Here is an 18,166-nt window from a genome sequence, read left to right on the forward strand (position 1 = left end):
TTTTTTTTTACTTTCCATTTTTCAACGTTTTTTTTAGTTCTAGTTTCTTTGAGCCGCAGTTCGTTCCTTACTGCGAAGTAGCTACCGCTGCCACCATGATGATACGTATTAAATACCAAAAAAGTAGTTTTTTCGGAAAAGTCATATCTTACTCTAGCCCAGTCCCTTTTGGTCTCCTAAAAAGGGGACTAGAAGTTTAATTTCTGCTTGAATGAACCCTCTCCCAATCTTTTAGGACAATGGATTGAATACGATTCCCTAAAAAAAAGCAGACATCCCTCATCTTTGTACTGGGTATGCGGAATTCCACATTTTGTACATACGAGCTTCGAACTTCTAGATTAATGCTCTTCTAATATAATGTCTTTAATGATGGGATTTTCTTGAGATCATACCATTTTTGGGGGAGGCTAATCCCCTTTTTCGAAAATCAGACAAGTTTCGTTTTACTTGTAGCTTTTGATGGGTAGAATTAAAGTTAAGGAATTAGATATCTATATATATATATATATATATATATATATATATATATATATATATATATATATATATATATATATATATATATATATATATATATATATATCTATATATATATATATATATATAAAAATAAGTTGTCTGTCTGTGTGTCTGTCTGTCAGGTGACGTCATGTTTCTGTGTCGACTGACGTCATGAAGTTAGTTGTCGTCATTTTTGCTATGACGGTGACGTCATTAAAGATATTTAAGACATATATGTTCACGTAGAAATCTATTAATGTTTAAGTTTAAAATGACTGATGAACTTACAATGGCAAAAGCCGATGAAGATGCTCAAAGAGTCTATGCCAAAAAACTTGCTGCTGATAGAGAAAGTCAGAAAAGAAAGCGTGCCGAGGAATCAAAAGAACAGCAAGGAAACAGGCTTGAGGCTGATAGAGAAAGAAAGAACAGAAAGCGTGTCGAGGAATCAAAAGAACAGCAAGGAAACAGGCTTGAGGCTGATAGAGAAAGAAAGAACAGAAAGCGTGCCGAGGAACTACCAGAGCAACGCGAAAGCAGACTTGCTGCTAAAAGAGAAAGTGAAAAAAGAAGGCGTGCCGAGGAATCACAAGAACAGCAAGAAATCAGGCTTGCTGCTGATAGAGAAAGTAAGAAAAGAAAGCGTGCCGAGGAATCACAAGAACAGCAAGAAATCAGGCTTGCTGCTGATAGAGAAAGTAAGAAAAGAAAGCGTGCCGAGGAATCAGAGCAACCTGAAAGTTATCGCCTGGCATTCAGGTACAGCCCAGTCGATGATTATAGCTTGAGTAGATGTGTTCAAATCGGGACAATGTCTAAAATTTGTCCCTATTGCAAGGCCTTGAAATTCAATGGTGAAACAATGGGAATGTGTTGCGCCTCAGGAAAAGTTAAACTTCCTCTATTAGCTGCACCACCAGAGCCATTGAAGACTTTCCTTACTGAAACTACGTCAGAATCTAAGCGTTTTTTGTCACAAATCAGAAAATACAACTCATGTTTTCAATTGACGTCGTTTGGAGCCCAAATTGAAAATCCAGATCTATTTATGTCTACTTTCAAAGTAAAAGGGTACCCGGTCCGACATCCTTTGAGTATTTGAGAACTGTAAACGGTACTATACATGACACTTACCGTAGTGCATGCCAAGCTCTGAATTTATTGGAGAATGACCAACACTGGGATAACTACATCAATGACGCGTGCGAAACGTCAACCCCAAGTCAAATTCGTGCATTGTTTGGCATCATTTTAACAACTTGCTCTCCATCAGCTCCTACAGAGTTATGGGAAAAAAAAAGTCAAAAATGTCCGAAGATATACTCCATCGAAAACAGTTAGAGACGTCAGATATGACTTTTGATTTTACATCAGAAATTTATAACTACACTTTAGTTATTATAGAAGATTTGTGCGTACGTATGGCAAACAAACCTCTTCAGGATTTGGGAATGCCTTCACCTAACCGTATTGCTGCTGTTTCGACATGTGTAGAATTGGATCGTGAACAAAGTTACAGTACGAGTGATCTATTGTCGTATGTACAAAATAACATTTCCAAGTTAACGTCGGAACAAAAAGACATTTATGATACGATAATGCATTGTGTCGATAACAACGTTGGAGAAATTTTCTTTTTGGATGCGCCAGGAGGTACTGGTAAAACGTTTGTGATAAAACTGATTCTGGCATCAATTCGATCAAAAAATGATATAGCGTTGGCAATTGCGTCGTCCGGAATAGCCGCAACATTGCTGCCTGGTGGAAGAACTGCTCATTCCGCTTTGAAATTGCCTCTGAATTTGCATTCTACAGAAACTCTCACGTGCAATATTTCCAAATCATCTGGGATGGGTAAAGTATTGCAGCAATGCAAACTTATTATTTGGGATGAGTGCACAATGGCACACAAAAAATCGCTCGAGGCTCTTGATCAATGCTTGAAAGATTTGAGAGGGAAGTCGAAACCCTTTGGCAGCACATTAATATTGCTTGTGGGAGATTTCAGGCAAACATTACCTATAATACCTAGATCAACTCCTGCAGACGAAATGAATGCTTGCCTGAAAAAATTCTAATTTATGGGCACACGTAAAAATATTAAAATTAACTACAAATATGCGTGTCCTATTGCAAAACGATGACTCTGGTCAAACATTTTCAGATCAATTGCTGGCAATTGGAAACGGAAAGTTCCCAGTAGACTCAATTTCAGGACGTATACAACTACCTGCTGAATTCTGTAATTTAGTGACGTCCAAAAATAAATTGATTGAAAAAGTGTTTCCGAATATTCTAAAAAATTATAAAAATAATAAATGGCTAAGTGAAAGAGCGATTCTCGCACCCAAAAATATAGACGTCCACGAAATCAACAATATTGTTTTGACCAAGATTCGAGACCAGGCAGTCCTTTACAAGTCAGTCGACACAGTTTTGGAACCAAATGAAGCGGTTAATTATCCATCTGAATTTTTAAATTCCATTGATCTTTCAGGGTTTCCACCACACGTGCTACAACTAAAAATAGGCATACCAATAATACTTTTAAGAAATATCAACCCACCAAAGCTTTGCAATGGCACGCGACTTGCCGTAAAAAAAAACAATGGAAAACCTAATAGAGGCCACAAGCTTGACAGGGCCTTTTGAGGGTGAGGCTGTTCTTATTCCTCGCATTCCCATGATTCCAACGGATCTGCCTTTTCAATTTAAAAGATTACAATTCCCAATTCGATTAGCATTTGCAATCACCATTAACAAAGCTCAAGGTCAATCATTAGAAAAATGTGGTAAAGATCTTAATACTGATTGTTTTTCCCATGGACAATTGTACGTTGCATGTTCGAGGGTCGGTAAACCTGACAATCTATTTATATGCAGCGACAATTGGACAGCGAAGAATGTTGTATATTCGCAAGTTTTACGCAGTTAATTTGTATTGTATCTATCTATCTATCTATCTATATAAAAACGAGTTGTGTGTATGCATGTTTGTTTGTTTGTAAAAAGAGCGTTTGCATATGACGTCATTATTAGTACATACGGCTTTGTATATGCACAGACAATGGGAAAGCCAAGAATGTTGTATATTCGCAATTTTTACGTAGTTTGAAACACATATATAAATTTATCTATAATCACAGGTGGGACACAGGGACACAACTACAATGGCGCGAAGCGCCCCACCAACTAGGTGTTGGGGTGGCGCGAAGCGCTACCCCAACAGCTAGTATATATATATATATATATATATATAAATATATATATATATATTGGAATTGGCATAAATAAAATCAGCATAAAAAAAGCCCACTCCTTCAATATAATACTTGCTATGAAAATTTTTTCTTTAAAATTTTGGTTACTATTGTCCCAACTCGCTCTTTACTTACAGTTTGGTACCATGAACTGTTGGATGGTTTAAAAAGGTGGGAAAATTTTTGTATGTACAAGTGGAGAACGAAGTGATTGAATTCTAAAAACCGGTACGGAAATAAAGCCAATTGGACTAATACAGACATTTTACTCAGGAAGTATTACTTTAATCTCTCAAAAGAGAGTGTCAAAACTTCATTCCTCTTCTTTTCATTTTCTACATTGCTCAGCAAAACCAACGCTGCAAAACTCTGGAAAAGCCCTACATCTAATGCTTGTTCTGCTGGAATGGTAAAATAAGCAAAGATTTTTTTACCTTCATGGGCAGGCTGTATATGCGATATTGTTTAGTCATCATTTGTTAGCAATTTTTCCTTACTCTTTTTCACTCTCTATCTTGTCAATAATTTTTTTTCTTTGCATTTGCATTTATTTCTTAATATTCCTTTATAATGTGTATTGAAATTTGATGTTTTTCATTTTCGTATTTATTGCCCCCCTCTGAAATTTCTACAACAATAATGTAATAGATTTCTTTAAAAAATCCAAAAAGAATTCAAATATAATGCCTAAAATTTACTTTTCTTATGTTTCCTTTCTCCGAGGAAAAAACAATAAAATCCTCTTCTTTACAGTCAATCGTTTGAGCACTTGTCCATAGAATGCAGCAAGGGGTCACGTGAAAGCAATTTACTGAATTTCTCATGAAAAAGATGGATTATTATCTCAGTTATTAAAGCTATAATTTTTTCACAAAGGGTGGATGCTTGAAGGAAATCTTCGAAAAAATATGTAAGTAGAGGGGAAATACCAGCTAACGAAATGTTGTCACATGTCAGAAGTTTCTCGCCTGTTTAGACACCTGTCTAAAAATTTGGAGTTAAATTCCATTTAAAACCAGTTCTAAATTTATGCATGCGTTATTTCGATACAAATAAATTTATTTATCTTCACACAAATTTATATGTACGTTTCAGTTTTATATAAATAAATAAAATAAATTTACAGTAATTCATCATTCTTTATGTATACTAAGTTTTGTATAATATTGTATACTTTATTTTTACATAATGAATTTAGAAGTCTATATTGTTCTAAATTTATTTGTACTTTATACTTTATTCAGACATTTTATTACTACTAGGATAGTAATAATAATAACTAGATCTACGTTGTATGGGCAAAGTGAGGGAGGTGTTACAGCAACATTTGTTCGGCTTAACCGAGTAAAGTGTTGCGAGAGCAACACTTTGGTTTTGTTTCCTCACTTCAATTAAGCACTGAAGTTGTAATCTATAAGGATCTTAAAATAAAATAGACCTACGTTGCCCGGGCAACATGAAGTGTTGCGGCAACCTTTGTCCGGCCTTGCCGACTAAAGTATTAGGAGAGCAACACTTTGGTTTTATTTCTTCGCTATCGATCAGTAATCACATGATCAAAGGCTACTCCTCAGCGTTGAAAAAAACAACAACAGAATAGTATCAAACAGTTCGTGGTAACGAACTGTAGTAAGGAGCGAAACCAAAAAATTTGAGGGCATCTAGGCCCCCTCCCACACTCATTTTTCCCAAAAGTCAACGGATCAAAATTCTGAGATAGCCATTTTGTTCAAGATAGTCGAAAACTATAATAACTATGTCTTTGGGGATGACTTACTTCCCCACAATCCCTGGGGGAGGGGCTGCAAGTTACAAACTTTGACCAGTATTTACATATAGTGATGGTTATTAGGAAGTGTACAGATGTTTTCAGGGGTATTTTATTTTGTTTGGGGGTGGGGCTGAGGGGAGGGGGCTATGATGGAGGATCTTTCCTTGGAGGAATCTGTCATGGGGGAAGAAAAATTCAAGGAAAAGGGAGCATGATTTTCTAGCATTACTATAAGAAAACAATGAAAAATAAACATGATAACTTTTTTCAAATGAAAAGAAGGAGTAGCATTGAAACTTAAAACGAACAGAGATCATTACGCATATGAGGGGTTCTAAAAATACTTTAGCATAAACAGCGAGGCATTTAGGAAGAGATAAATACCTCGCTCTTTATGCTAAAGTATTTTTAGTAATTTCAACTATTTATTCTAAGGCCTTTCTGATTCAGGGGTCATTCTTAAGGAATTGGGACAAAACTTAAGATTTAGTGTAAAGAGCGAGGTATTAACGAGGGTACAAACCCCCTCGTATACATAATAAAAATATAAGATTATGAAAGTTTGTTACGTAAGTTAAATCTTAAGTTACGTATATTTTTTACTAATAAAAACGTTCGTTAAAAATTAAAAGTTCTAGTTGCCTTTTTAAGTAACCGAAAAATTGGAGGGCAACTATGCCTCCTTCTCCACCCCTTATTTTTCAAAATCGTCTGATCAAAACTAAGAGAAAGCCATTTAGCCAAAAAGAAAAATTAATATACAAATTTCATTTTAATAATTTATGTGCGGAGAGCCAAAACCAAACATGCATTAATTCAAAAATGTTCAGAAATTAAATAAAAAAAACTAACTTTTTTAGCTGAAAGTAAGGAGCGACATTAAAACTTAAAACGAACAGAAATTACTCCGTCTATAAAATGGGTTGTCCCCTCCACAATCCCTCGCTCTTTACGCTAAAGCTTGACTCTTTGCCACAATTCTACTTTTTGAAACAATTAAAAACAAGTAAACACTTAATTCTGTCAGATTTAAAGAAATCGAATACAATATGAATCAATTTGCACAAATTTCTAACCCAAAGTGAACAGATTCTTACTTACAAGTCCCTCTATCAGATAGACATCAAGTTCACCGGAAACAAACAAACGGGTACACCAACTAGCAAAAGTTGCAAACCCCTCATCGCTGAAGACGATTGTAGCCCAACAGCCGATTATTACTTAAAAGTCCCCTACATATCTTACCACTGGAACCAAATTGTTTTAACCATCAAATGCACTGGAAACAAATAAAGGTAGACCAATTAGCAAAAGTGGCAAACTCTTCATTTTCGAAGATGATTATGAGCTGACAGACGTTTCTCGCCCAAAGTTAACCGATTCTTACTAATAAGTCCCTCTCCCGTGATAGGCATCAAGTTCACCGGAAACAAATAAATGGGTACACCAACTAGCATAGTTGTAAACCCTCATCGCTGAAGTTGACAGTAGCCTAACAGCAGATTATTACTTAAAAGTCTCCTACATGTCTTACCACAGGAACCAATTTGGTTTTACCATCAAATACACTGGAAACAAATAGTTGATAAAATTGCCGAAGGTGGTTATTACCTAACAGCTGATTGTTGCTTACAAGTCCTCTATATGTCTCACAATTTGTATCGGCCTAGATTTTGTTTCAGTGTATACCTTACTACTGAAGGTGTCAAACCCTTGAAACTTTCAGACTGGCATACCTCATAAAGGAGCTCATCAAGAGCTATCAATTGCTGTAAAAAAAAACGTTCTATCTGGCTTAGTTCAAAAGTTGAGTTTTTTTTTACCGTAGGCCAACTTTCTAACGTCACCACTTAGAAAGGAGCAAAGAATAAGCTCCAATTTCTTTAGCAACGGGAGAACTTTAGAGTTTAATAGGCACATCTGCTACCATTTCTTTACCGCAATCCCAAGTCCGAAAAACCGAATGATAAACTCAGCTGAAATCACGAAGAGAAATGGGTAGAGAAAATAGATGGCAGTACTTTCGGACCTGTGCGAAAATGCCACATTTTTGCTTCTATAATTTTTTCTATTTATCACTCAAAGAAGATATATTGGCTGTGGGGCCGGATAACTGCCGCATGTATTTAACACTTATAGATTTTAGTCCATCTTCAATTTGAAAGTGGTGCCTGCCTGCTTGCCTGCTAGAACGGAGCTTTCCACTCGAAAGCAGAAACATGGGTTTATTGGACAAAAGCTTTGCTGCACAACTTCAGATACTCCTCTCTGACCTAGGCTATATAACTCCAATTCACTTCGCACACCATAGGCTCTGGCTCGTGGACAAGCAGAAACCATCCTTTTTGGCCCCGGGAAAGAGTTCTGCGGAGCTTTCCAAAATATAATGTCATATTCATCAATCCGGCCTGAGGTCCACACTTTGCGTAAAAAACCGCACAGGTTAGACACTTACCAGTTTCAAGGAATAAGATGAGATCGGCGGCATAGGAAAAAAAGCCGGGACAAAGCCAAAGTACTGCTCTCGCAACACAATACTAGGTACACCAAATCACAAAAGTTGCAAACCCCTCATCGCTGAAGATGATTTTAGCCTAACAGCTGATTATTAAATACAATTTCCTTACATGTCTTACCTCTGGAACCAAATTGGTCTTACCATCAAATACACCGGAAACCAATAATAGGTACACCAACTAGTAAAACTTGCGAACCCCTCATTGCCGAAGATGATTATGAGCTAACAGCCGACTGTTGCTTAAAACTCCCCTATATGTCTCACAATTGGTATCGGCTTATTTTCGGTTTCAGTGTGTACCTTACTACTGAAGTTGTAAGCCCCTTTAAACTTTCAAACTGGAATATCTCGTGAAGGAAATTTCTACCAAAAAATGGATGACATATACTGAGATCAGCACATCAAGAGCTATTGAGTGCCGTCGAACAAAAAAATCGATCTTCTTAGTTCAAACATTGACTTTTTTGCCGTAGGCCAAGTTTCTAATGTCATCACGTAGAAAGCAGCAAAGAATAAACTCTAATTTCCTTATCAATGAGAGAACTTTTAAAGTTTAAGAAAAAGGCATCTAATACCATTTCTGTATCGGCCTATTTTTGGGTTCATTTTGTGCTTTACTACTGAAGTTGTCAACCCCTTTAAACTTTCAAGCTGATATATCTCATGAAGGAATTTTTCTACCAAAAAATGGATGACATATACTTTGATCAGCTCATCAAGAGCTATCGACTGCCGTGGAAAAATAAAAATTCCATCTGTCTTAGTTCAAAAGTTGACTTCTTTGCCGTAGGCCAAGTTTCAAACATCATCACTTAGAAAGGAGCAAAGGATAAGCTCTAATTTCTTTAGCATTTAGAGGACTTATGAAGTTTAAGAAGCACATCTGCACATCTGAAGCACATCTGATACCATAACATCGTTGTCATTTCTTTACTCAAACAGTTGGTGGTAACGAACTGTAAGTAAGGAGCGACCTGGCTCAAGAGTAACCAAAACTCTAAAAAGGAATTTATATACCAATAGATATATCAAAGGAATCGGCTTATTATCCTGATTTCAAATATATAAGTTTTATTAAGCTCAGTCGTACCCATTAAAGGCTAAGAGCCTGAGTAAATTTGCCCTATTTTCAAAAAAAAGGGAAAACACCCTAATAAACTAATAGAATGAAACACTTAAATGAAAACACCGCCATCAGATTCAGCGTGTGGGTAAGTCCTACTGTAGAGGTTTCTAGCTCCTTTCAGCAAAAATTGGAATTTTTATTTTTACCAGAAGAAAGTTCACGGATGTGTGTTTATTTCTTTTCAGGAGTGGCCTATCAATCCATGGTCCTAGAATATCGTGAGCGGGTTCATTTGAACGTAAATAAAAAGTTCTAGTGCCTTTTTAAGTGACCGAAAATATTGGAGGGAACCCCGTTCCCTGCCCCTTTCCCCCCCGAATCGTCCCATCAAAATGGTGAGATAGCCATACAACGTGACCTCCCCCCCCAAAGCCCAAGGGGAAAGGTGTTTAAGTATTAAAATTTGCCCATTGTTTACGCATAGCGTTTGTCATTTGGAAGTATGCATAAAATTTCGGGTGGCGATGAACGAATTTTCTGTTGGGGATTTTTCCACGGGGGAATTTTTCATGTGGAGGGAAGTTTACAGGGGGTGAATTTGTCAAGGGAAATTAGACACTGGGGAATTTGCCAAAATTGCTATACAGAATTATTTTTATGTATTTCTTTCTCGTTTTCGTCTCAATTTTACGCGTGACATTATTAAGAGCAATTGTAGGGGGTAAAATTTCGCCGGAATCGAATTGTCTAGAGGATATTTCCGTGGAGATGGGGCCAGATTCTTGAGTATTATTTAACACATGATAAGCAATTAGGCTGCTTTCTTTGAGTTGAAAAATCCTTTTTTTTATTTAATTTCAGTAAATATACCTCTAAGTTCAGTAATACAAACTGCTTTTATTTTGTGTTGCCTGTTGTCTTGGAACGAAAATAATAGCAACTAATATGTTATTATTGATAAGTTATATCTATTATGTATATATAATATATATATAATATATATTATATTTTATTTATATATATATATACATATATATATATATATATATATATATATATATATATATATATATATATATATATATATATATATATATATATATATATATAAATTATTATGGAACAGATCTCATAAGATTAATTCGCACAATTTTCAAGATAAAAACACATTGATCCGATTTAAAATTTAGTGCTATTTCAGTTCTGGTTAGGTAACCTTGGAAAACAGCTCTCTGACACGCTGAGATCTCTAACCGAAAAGTACTTACGATGTAAAGATTGGCAAAAGTTACTTTTGGATCTACCAACCCAAGTCATGTCCCTAATAATTTTGGTGCAATTCACATCAGAAGTGGAAGAATCTATAAAAATCAAAGAACTACGGGATCTACTGCAGAACAAGGAGGTAACCACAATAGCTATTACTTTATACAGGGTGTGCCAAAAGTCCTTTTGGCACACCCTTTTATTGTTCACTGTTCACTTTTATTGACCCTTTTTATTGTTCAATATCTTTTTTATTTCTTAATATTTTTTATTGTCTTAATATTTTATTTTTTTAAATTCTGGAAAATAATTATAGAGAAATCCAGTACCGTACAACTACACGAATTGTAAAATATTGCTATCAAAATCAAGGTTTTTTAAAATAAAAAATTTGTTTAAAATTGCAAAGGGTAAGTGACTTTTGGCCAACCCTATAGAACAGACTACCAGCAATGGTAATTTTTGGAAATGTAGGAGAAGCAAGCGTTTGTTTGTTCAAGTTTTAATAAAAACAAATAAATAAGGTAATTTTAGAAGTCAAGGGTAAAGAAGTTCATTTTTTTCAGTTTTATCAATGAAAACACCAAAGAAGTACTTTTTAAACTTAAGAGAATAAAATCTAAGAGCAAGATCCCCTTCTCAAGATAATTGTCACCCAAATTAAAATACAAGGTCTAGCCTGTCAGGCTGGTTTTGATTCCTTGAAGTTATGTTTTCAAACAAGGAATATACCCATTATTGGCATCAGAAAACATGGTTTTCACTTTGAATAATTGTTTACATGTTAAGGGGGTAAACTATTAGATCAACTCCAATTAAATTAGTCAATACTATAGCAAGTGTCAAATTTTAACCTAATTTAACTTTTTAAGTCTCTTTTCCCATAAACCCCTTCCCAGAAATGGGGATAAACTTAGCAAAAAGAGGAAGTAAATGGTTTCGAAACAAGCAAATGTATTTTAAATTGACTTGAACGCCTTGATTTAAATCTCACAACAATTCAAAACATTTGTACCATTATAAAGAACCCACTGAAGAAGCTCGGAAAATTTACAGACTATAACAACATATTTTTTATTCATATAATTTTAATTGTCATATAATTTTTAATTGCCCGGCAGTAACTCTTCGCATTGAAGTATTGATGGGCAACTAATAGAAAAAAACAGACGATAATTGATAATAAATGACTGTAAACGACAATAAGTATATATTAGTCTGTACCCGGAGAGTGAAAGGTGGAGGTAAGATAAAAGAAAATAGTAAGTAAAATGAGGTAAAAAAAAATAGTAAAAGTAGAAAATAATATAAACAGACTTTTTAAAGGGTCTCTCGAAGTAAATAGATCTTTTGATTTAGGTTTGCCTTTTGAATTAAGATTTATACGAGTTAGAAGAAATGATCTTGGAGGTTATGTCAAAGAAAGAATGTACAATTTTAAAACATGTTTACCAAGAAAAAAACCAAATAGTTCAACAAATACAAGGCAGGGGTGCACAATGGCTCTATGGCTTGTAAAGGGCAAGGAAGACACATATAGTGTTAAGCACTAATGCTACTACTACTACTACTAACAAATCACCGCAGCACCAAGTCGCTTGAGGCCAACACAGCTACACACGCTACTCCTCCATCCCAATCTATTTAAAGCTTCCTTCTTTACATCCTTATCTTCTTTAGTTCCCAGTTCCTTTAAATCTTTCTCTGACATTCTCCCACCCGAACCGCAGACGACCTGCTTAATAATGGCGACATGCTTATTAATATGAACAATATTAATAACAATAAAATATCAAAGGACATTATCAATCAACTAGACGGCAATAAAGATTTTTTGTGTGCCAACGAGTTTGGAAAAGGACGTCACTATCCTGCCCTTGTCTCCCCAAGGTACCTTCGTAATTTGAAAGCGGAAAAGTGTAAGGAAACAATAAAACAATTAGAAGATTGATAAGATAAAATAAATACTACTACTACTGCCAATAACTTACTGCAGCACCAAGCCACCTGAGGCCAACACAGCTGCGCACGCTCCTCCTCAAACCTAATCTATTCAAGGCCTCCCTTTTTACACTCTCCCAGGAATTCCCATTTCCTTTAAATATTTATTTATGACATCCTCCGTACCCAGACGAGGCTGACCTGCTTTCCTTGTAGCCCCAGACGGTTTGCCAAAAGGACAATCTTCGGCAATCCGTCATCATTCATCCTCAGAACATGGCCCAGCCATCTCAAACATTCCTTCATTATAGCCCTAGAAAGCGGAATTGAACCGCATTTTTCGTAGAATTTCTCTGGAAAACATCTAGTAAATGTTCGTCCGCTCTTTGGAGCGCCTATGCTTCAAAGCCATATTTGACCACAGTCATCACTGTAACTTCCAATATTCTAATCTTGTTTTGCAGACTTATCTTTCTATTCTCCCAAACTTTTTTTTAACTGTGAAAAAACACCCTGAGCCTTAGCTATTTTACTTTTAACATCTTCAAAGCTCCCACCGTATTTACTAACTATACCCAACGCCACCTTTTCATCTTCACTTATTCCTAGCCTTAGTGACTTAGTCTTCTTAACATTAATTTGTAAACCTATTCTAGAACCCACAACTCTTAAAACCTCTAAAAATTCATTTATTTTGCTCACACTTTCATCTAATATGCTTAAATCATCAGCATAATCTAAGTACAGCATAATCTAAGTACACATTTAGGTAAAATGAAATCAAAATATTATGTTCATTTTGTTTCAGAAAAGAAAGCTCGTATAGCTCACCACTAGCCTTTTTCTATGTCACCTGTCAGTGTATCTGCAGCAACCAAGCTCATTCCATTTTATGTTGATTCGGGATAACGGACGACAGTTTCATTTGTAGGTCTTAAGTTTCCGGACAAAACAAGCCAAACCATTTCTTTTGTCTGTATTTACTTCTCTGAGCAGGCCTAGCTATCTTTCTGAAGCCCTCTTAAAAAATAGCTAGGAAAAGAAATATTGTACAACTTTTTTAAGTTTGGGAATTATTTGTTTCCCTGGTTGTCCCTTACAGCTATAACCAATTTCGAGTTATCCACACCTGCCAATATAGTTGTTTCAGCGCTATGGATACTCCGAATGTTTCCGTCACTGTTTGTCTACGGATCTTCACAAAAACCCTGGTAACAAGATATGTCTTGGAAAAGGGGCATGCCCCTTTGATAGAAAACCTGTGAATTACTTTTAGGGTTAGCTGTCAATCCCTTTCATGAATATACTTGATGGTGGGATTTTTAATGCCGTCAACAGCAATCATTTCCATGCATAGGTCCTCAATTCTCAGTTTCCTGAGATAAAACTTCTAGAAGTGAAATAACTGAAAAGTCTGTCCGCATCAAACCTGACCAATTTCGATTTTGCAGGTGTAATAATTTTCTGCTGGTCCATATTGCAGATGTTCTAACACGCTGCAAAACCGATGGCTCATTTTCTTCTATTGGAAAAGAAATTTTTCGCATTTTTTGCTTTTTTTTATTTTTTTTTGTCACAAGATGAACTTCGCCCCCCCCCCAAGTCCCCCCGCGCGCGCAAGTCGTTACGTGCCATATTAGTTACGCATCATTGTAGTTGTGTCCCTGTGTCCCACCTGTGAATATAGATAGATATATATATATATTTAACTACGTAAAACTTGCGATTGTACAACATTCTTGGCTGTCCCATTGTCTGTGCATATAAATAGATTGTCAGGTTTACCGAATATACAACATTCTTGGCTGTCCCATTGTCTGTGCATATAAATAGATTGTCAGGTTTACCGACTCTTGAACATGCAACATATAATTGTCCATGGGAAAAACAATCTGTATTCAGATCTATACCTCATTATTCTAATGATTGCCCTTGAGCTTTGTTGATGGTGATTGCTAATCGAACATTCCCTGTGTCCCCGTCGTCATTTATATATCCCCCTGTGCCCCGGCGTCCCCGTTGTAGTTGTTTCCCTGTGTCCCGGTCGTCATTTGTGTCCAGGTGTCCCAGTCTGTAATTTCTCTTTGAGTGTCACGGTCGTCATTTATATTCCCTGTGTCCCGGTGTCCCGGTCGTCATTTTTGTCCCGGTCGTCATTTGTGTTCCGGTGTCCCGGTCTGTAATTTCTCTTTGAGTGTCCTGGTCGTCATTTATATTCCCTTTGTCCAGGTCGTCATTTGTGTCCCGGTGCTTTGTTGATGGTGATTGCTAATCGAACATTCCTTGTGTCCCGGTCGCTTTCTCTTTGAGTGTCCCGGTCGTCATTTATATTCCCTACTAGCTGTTGGGGTGGTGCTTCGCGCCATCCCAACACCTAGTAGGTGGGGGCGCTTCATCCCCCCCCCAAGCCCCCCGCGCGCGCAAGTCATAACGCGCCATATTAGTTACGCGCCATTGTAGTTGTGTCCCTGTGTCCCACCTGTGAATATAGATAGATATATATATTTTTTTTACTACGTAAAACTTGCGAATGTACAACATTCTTGGCTGTCCCATTGTCTGTTCATATAAATAAATTGTCAGGTTTCCCGACTCTTGAACATGCAACAATAATTGTCAATGGGAAAAACAATCTGTATTCAGATCTATACCTCATTATTCTAATGATTGCCTGTGAGCTTTGTTGATGGTGATTGCTAATCGAACATTCTCTGTGTCCCTGTCGTCATTTATATATCCCCCTCTGCCCCCCAGCGTCCCAGTTGTTGTTGTTTCCCTGTGTCCCGGTCGTCATTTGTGTCCCGGTGTCCCAGTCTGTAATTTCTCTTTGAGTGTCGCGGTCGTCATTTATATTCCCTGTGTCCCGGTCGTCATTTTTGCCTCGGTCGTCATTTGTTTTCTGGTGTCCCGGTCTGTAATTTCTCTTTGAGTGTCCTGGTCGTCATTTATATTCCTTGTGTCCAGGTCGTCATTTGTGTCCCTGTGCTTTGTTGATGGTGATTGCTAATCGAACATTCCTTGTGTCCCGGTCGCTTTCTCTTTGAGTGTCCCGGTCGTCATTTATATTTCCTACTAGCTGTTGGGGTGGTGCTTCGCGCCATCCCAACACCTAGTAGGTGGGGGCGCTTCGCCCCCACTATATATATATATATATCTATATATATAAAAATAAGTTGTCTGTCTGTGTGTCTGTCTGTCAGGTGACGTCATGTTTCTGTGTCGACTGACGTCATGAAGCTAGTTGTCATCATTTTTGCAATGACGGTGACGTCATTAAAGATATTTAAGACATGCGTTCACGTAGAAATCTATTAATGTTTAACTGTAAAATGACTGATGAACTTACAATGGCAACAGCCGAGGAAGATGCTCAAAGAGTCTATGCCAAAAAACTTGCTTCTGATAGAGAAAGTCAGAAAAGAAAGTGTGCCGAACAGCAAGGAAACAGGCTTGAGGCTGATAGAGAAAGAAAGAACAGAAAGCGTGCCGAGGAACTACCAGAGCAACGCGAAACCAGACTTGCTGCTAAAAGAGAAAGTGAAAAAAGAAGGCGTGCCGAGGAACTACCAGAGCACCATGAAACCAGACTTGCTGCTAAAAGAGAAAGTGAAAAAAGAAGGCGTGCCGAGGAATCACAAGAACAGCAAGAAATCAGGCTTACTGCTGATAGAGAAAGTAAGAAAAGAAAGCGTTCCGAGGAATCAGAGCAACCTGAAAGTTATCGCCTGGCATTCAGGTACAGCCCAGTCGATGATTATAGCTTGAGTAGATGTGTTCAAATCGGGACTATGTCTAAAATTTGTCCCTATTGCAAGGCCTTGAAATTCAATGGTGAAACAATGGGAATGTGTTGCGCCTCAAGAAAAGTTAAACTTCCTCTATTGGCTGCACCACCAGAGCCATTGAAGACTTTCCTTACTGGAACTACGTCAGAATCTAAGCGTTTTTTGTCACAAATCAGAAAATATAACTCATGTTTCCAAATGACGTCGTTTGGAGCCCAAATCGAAAATCCAGATCAATTTATGTCTACTTTCAAAGTAAAAGGGCAAATTTATCATAGAGCAGGGTCCCTTCTACCATTCTCAGGCGAGAATCATAAATTTTTACAATTGTACTTCATCAGTGATAGAAATTCTGAATTGAATGCACGTTGCGAAATTTCTCCCAACGTTGAAAGGACAATCGTTTCCCAATTGCAACATCTTTTCCACGAAAATAATAATTTAGTGCGTCTGTTCAAAACAGCCATCGATTTGATGCCTACTGATACGCATAAAATTGTTATTTCCGCTGACAAAACGCCTCCTGGCCAACATATGCGTTGATTGCTCCAACTATCGACGAAGTGGCAATCGTTATGGTCGGTGATCAGTTTTTACCTCGAGATATTATTCTTCATAAGCGAAACGCTCAGTTGTTAAGAATTGCTGAAACTCATCGATGCTACGATGCCCTACAATATCCTTTCATTTTTTGGGATGGAGCCGACCGCTATCAATTTAATATTAAATTGATGAATCCAGCCACTAACAAAGAAATGAATAAGAAATGCAGTGCAATGCATTATTATTCCTATAGACTAATGATTCGGCAGGATGAAGAAAATTACATTTTAAAATGCCGTGAAATTTTTCACTAATTCGTCGTTGATATGTATGCTAAAATTGAATCAGAACGTTTGCTATATATCCGCCTGAATCAGACCAAGCTCCACTCTGAACAATACATTCATTTGCGAGATGCAGTTATAAATGATGGTAATACCACAAACGTTGGAAGATTAACAATTTTACCTTCGTCATATGCTGGCAGTCCCCGTCATATGCATGAATATGCTCAAGATGCTATTGCGTATGTTCGTCTCTATGGTCGTCTAGATTTATTTATTACATTTACATGTAATAAATCTTGGGACGAGAGACTGCAGCTTTTACTTCAAGAACAATCGGCGGTTCATAGACATGACATTACGGCCCGTGTCTTCCGGCAAATGTTGAAATCACTGATAAACTACATAGTAAAACTTGAAGTGTTTGGGTCAGTGCGATGCTGGATGTACTCAGTGGAATGGCAAAAACGAGGTTTGCCACACACACATATTCTAATCTGGCTACATAACAAAATTACTTCGAACGAAATTGATGATGTGATTTCCGCTGAAATACCTGATGAAAATGTCGATAAGGGGTTAAATGATATTATTGTAAAAAATATGATACATGGACCTTGCGGTGCACTGAACGAAAATTCACCATGCATGGCCAAAGGAAGGTGCACAAAGCAATATCCTCGACTTTTAGTATCCAACACAATTACTGGCAATGATGGTTACCCACATTATAGAACAAGATCTACTGAAGATGGCGGTAAAACAGCAATAATAAAGAAGCGTAACGGTACCACCATCGAAGTACATAACCAGTGGGTTGTTCCATATTCCCCATTATTATCAAAAACATTTAATGCACACATAAACGTTGAATACTGTAACTCCGTAAAGGCAATCAAATACATATGTAAATACGTCAACAAAGCCAGTGACATGGCAGTTTTTGGCTTGCAGCCCGAAATCAAAGATATCGACGAAATCGTACAATATCAGGCTGGAATTGGAGTTTACATAAGCAGTAATGAAGCTGTTTGGCGAATTCTTTCATTTCCGATACATGAACGTAGTCCAGCTGTTGTTCACTTAGCGGTACATTTACAGAATGGTCAACGTGTTTATTTCTCAAAAACCAACGTGCAACAAAGAGCCCTGAATCCACCGGATACAAAGTTAACCGCTTTCTTTTTGCTTTGCAAAAATGATTCTTTTGCTAAAAAACTGCTGTATA

General features: G+C 37.0%; 1 protein-coding gene across 1 annotated transcript in view; it reads left to right on the plus strand.

Moving 5' to 3' along the window:
- The window catches only part of LOC136030708 (cytoplasmic dynein 2 heavy chain 1-like), a 575,385-nt gene that overhangs the window by 148,811 nt on the left and 408,408 nt on the right, over positions 1-18,166 (plus strand). Inside the window, exon 24 of the mRNA XM_065709779.1 lies at positions 10,321-10,524. Coding sequence (XP_065565851.1) covers positions 10,321-10,524 — 204 coding nt within the window. The remainder of the gene's footprint in view (positions 1-10,320; positions 10,525-18,166) is intronic.

This window comes from Artemia franciscana, chromosome 8 (genome assembly GCF_032884065.1).
Source record: "Artemia franciscana chromosome 8, ASM3288406v1, whole genome shotgun sequence".
Classification (NCBI taxonomy): domain Eukaryota; kingdom Metazoa; phylum Arthropoda; class Branchiopoda; order Anostraca; family Artemiidae; genus Artemia; species Artemia franciscana.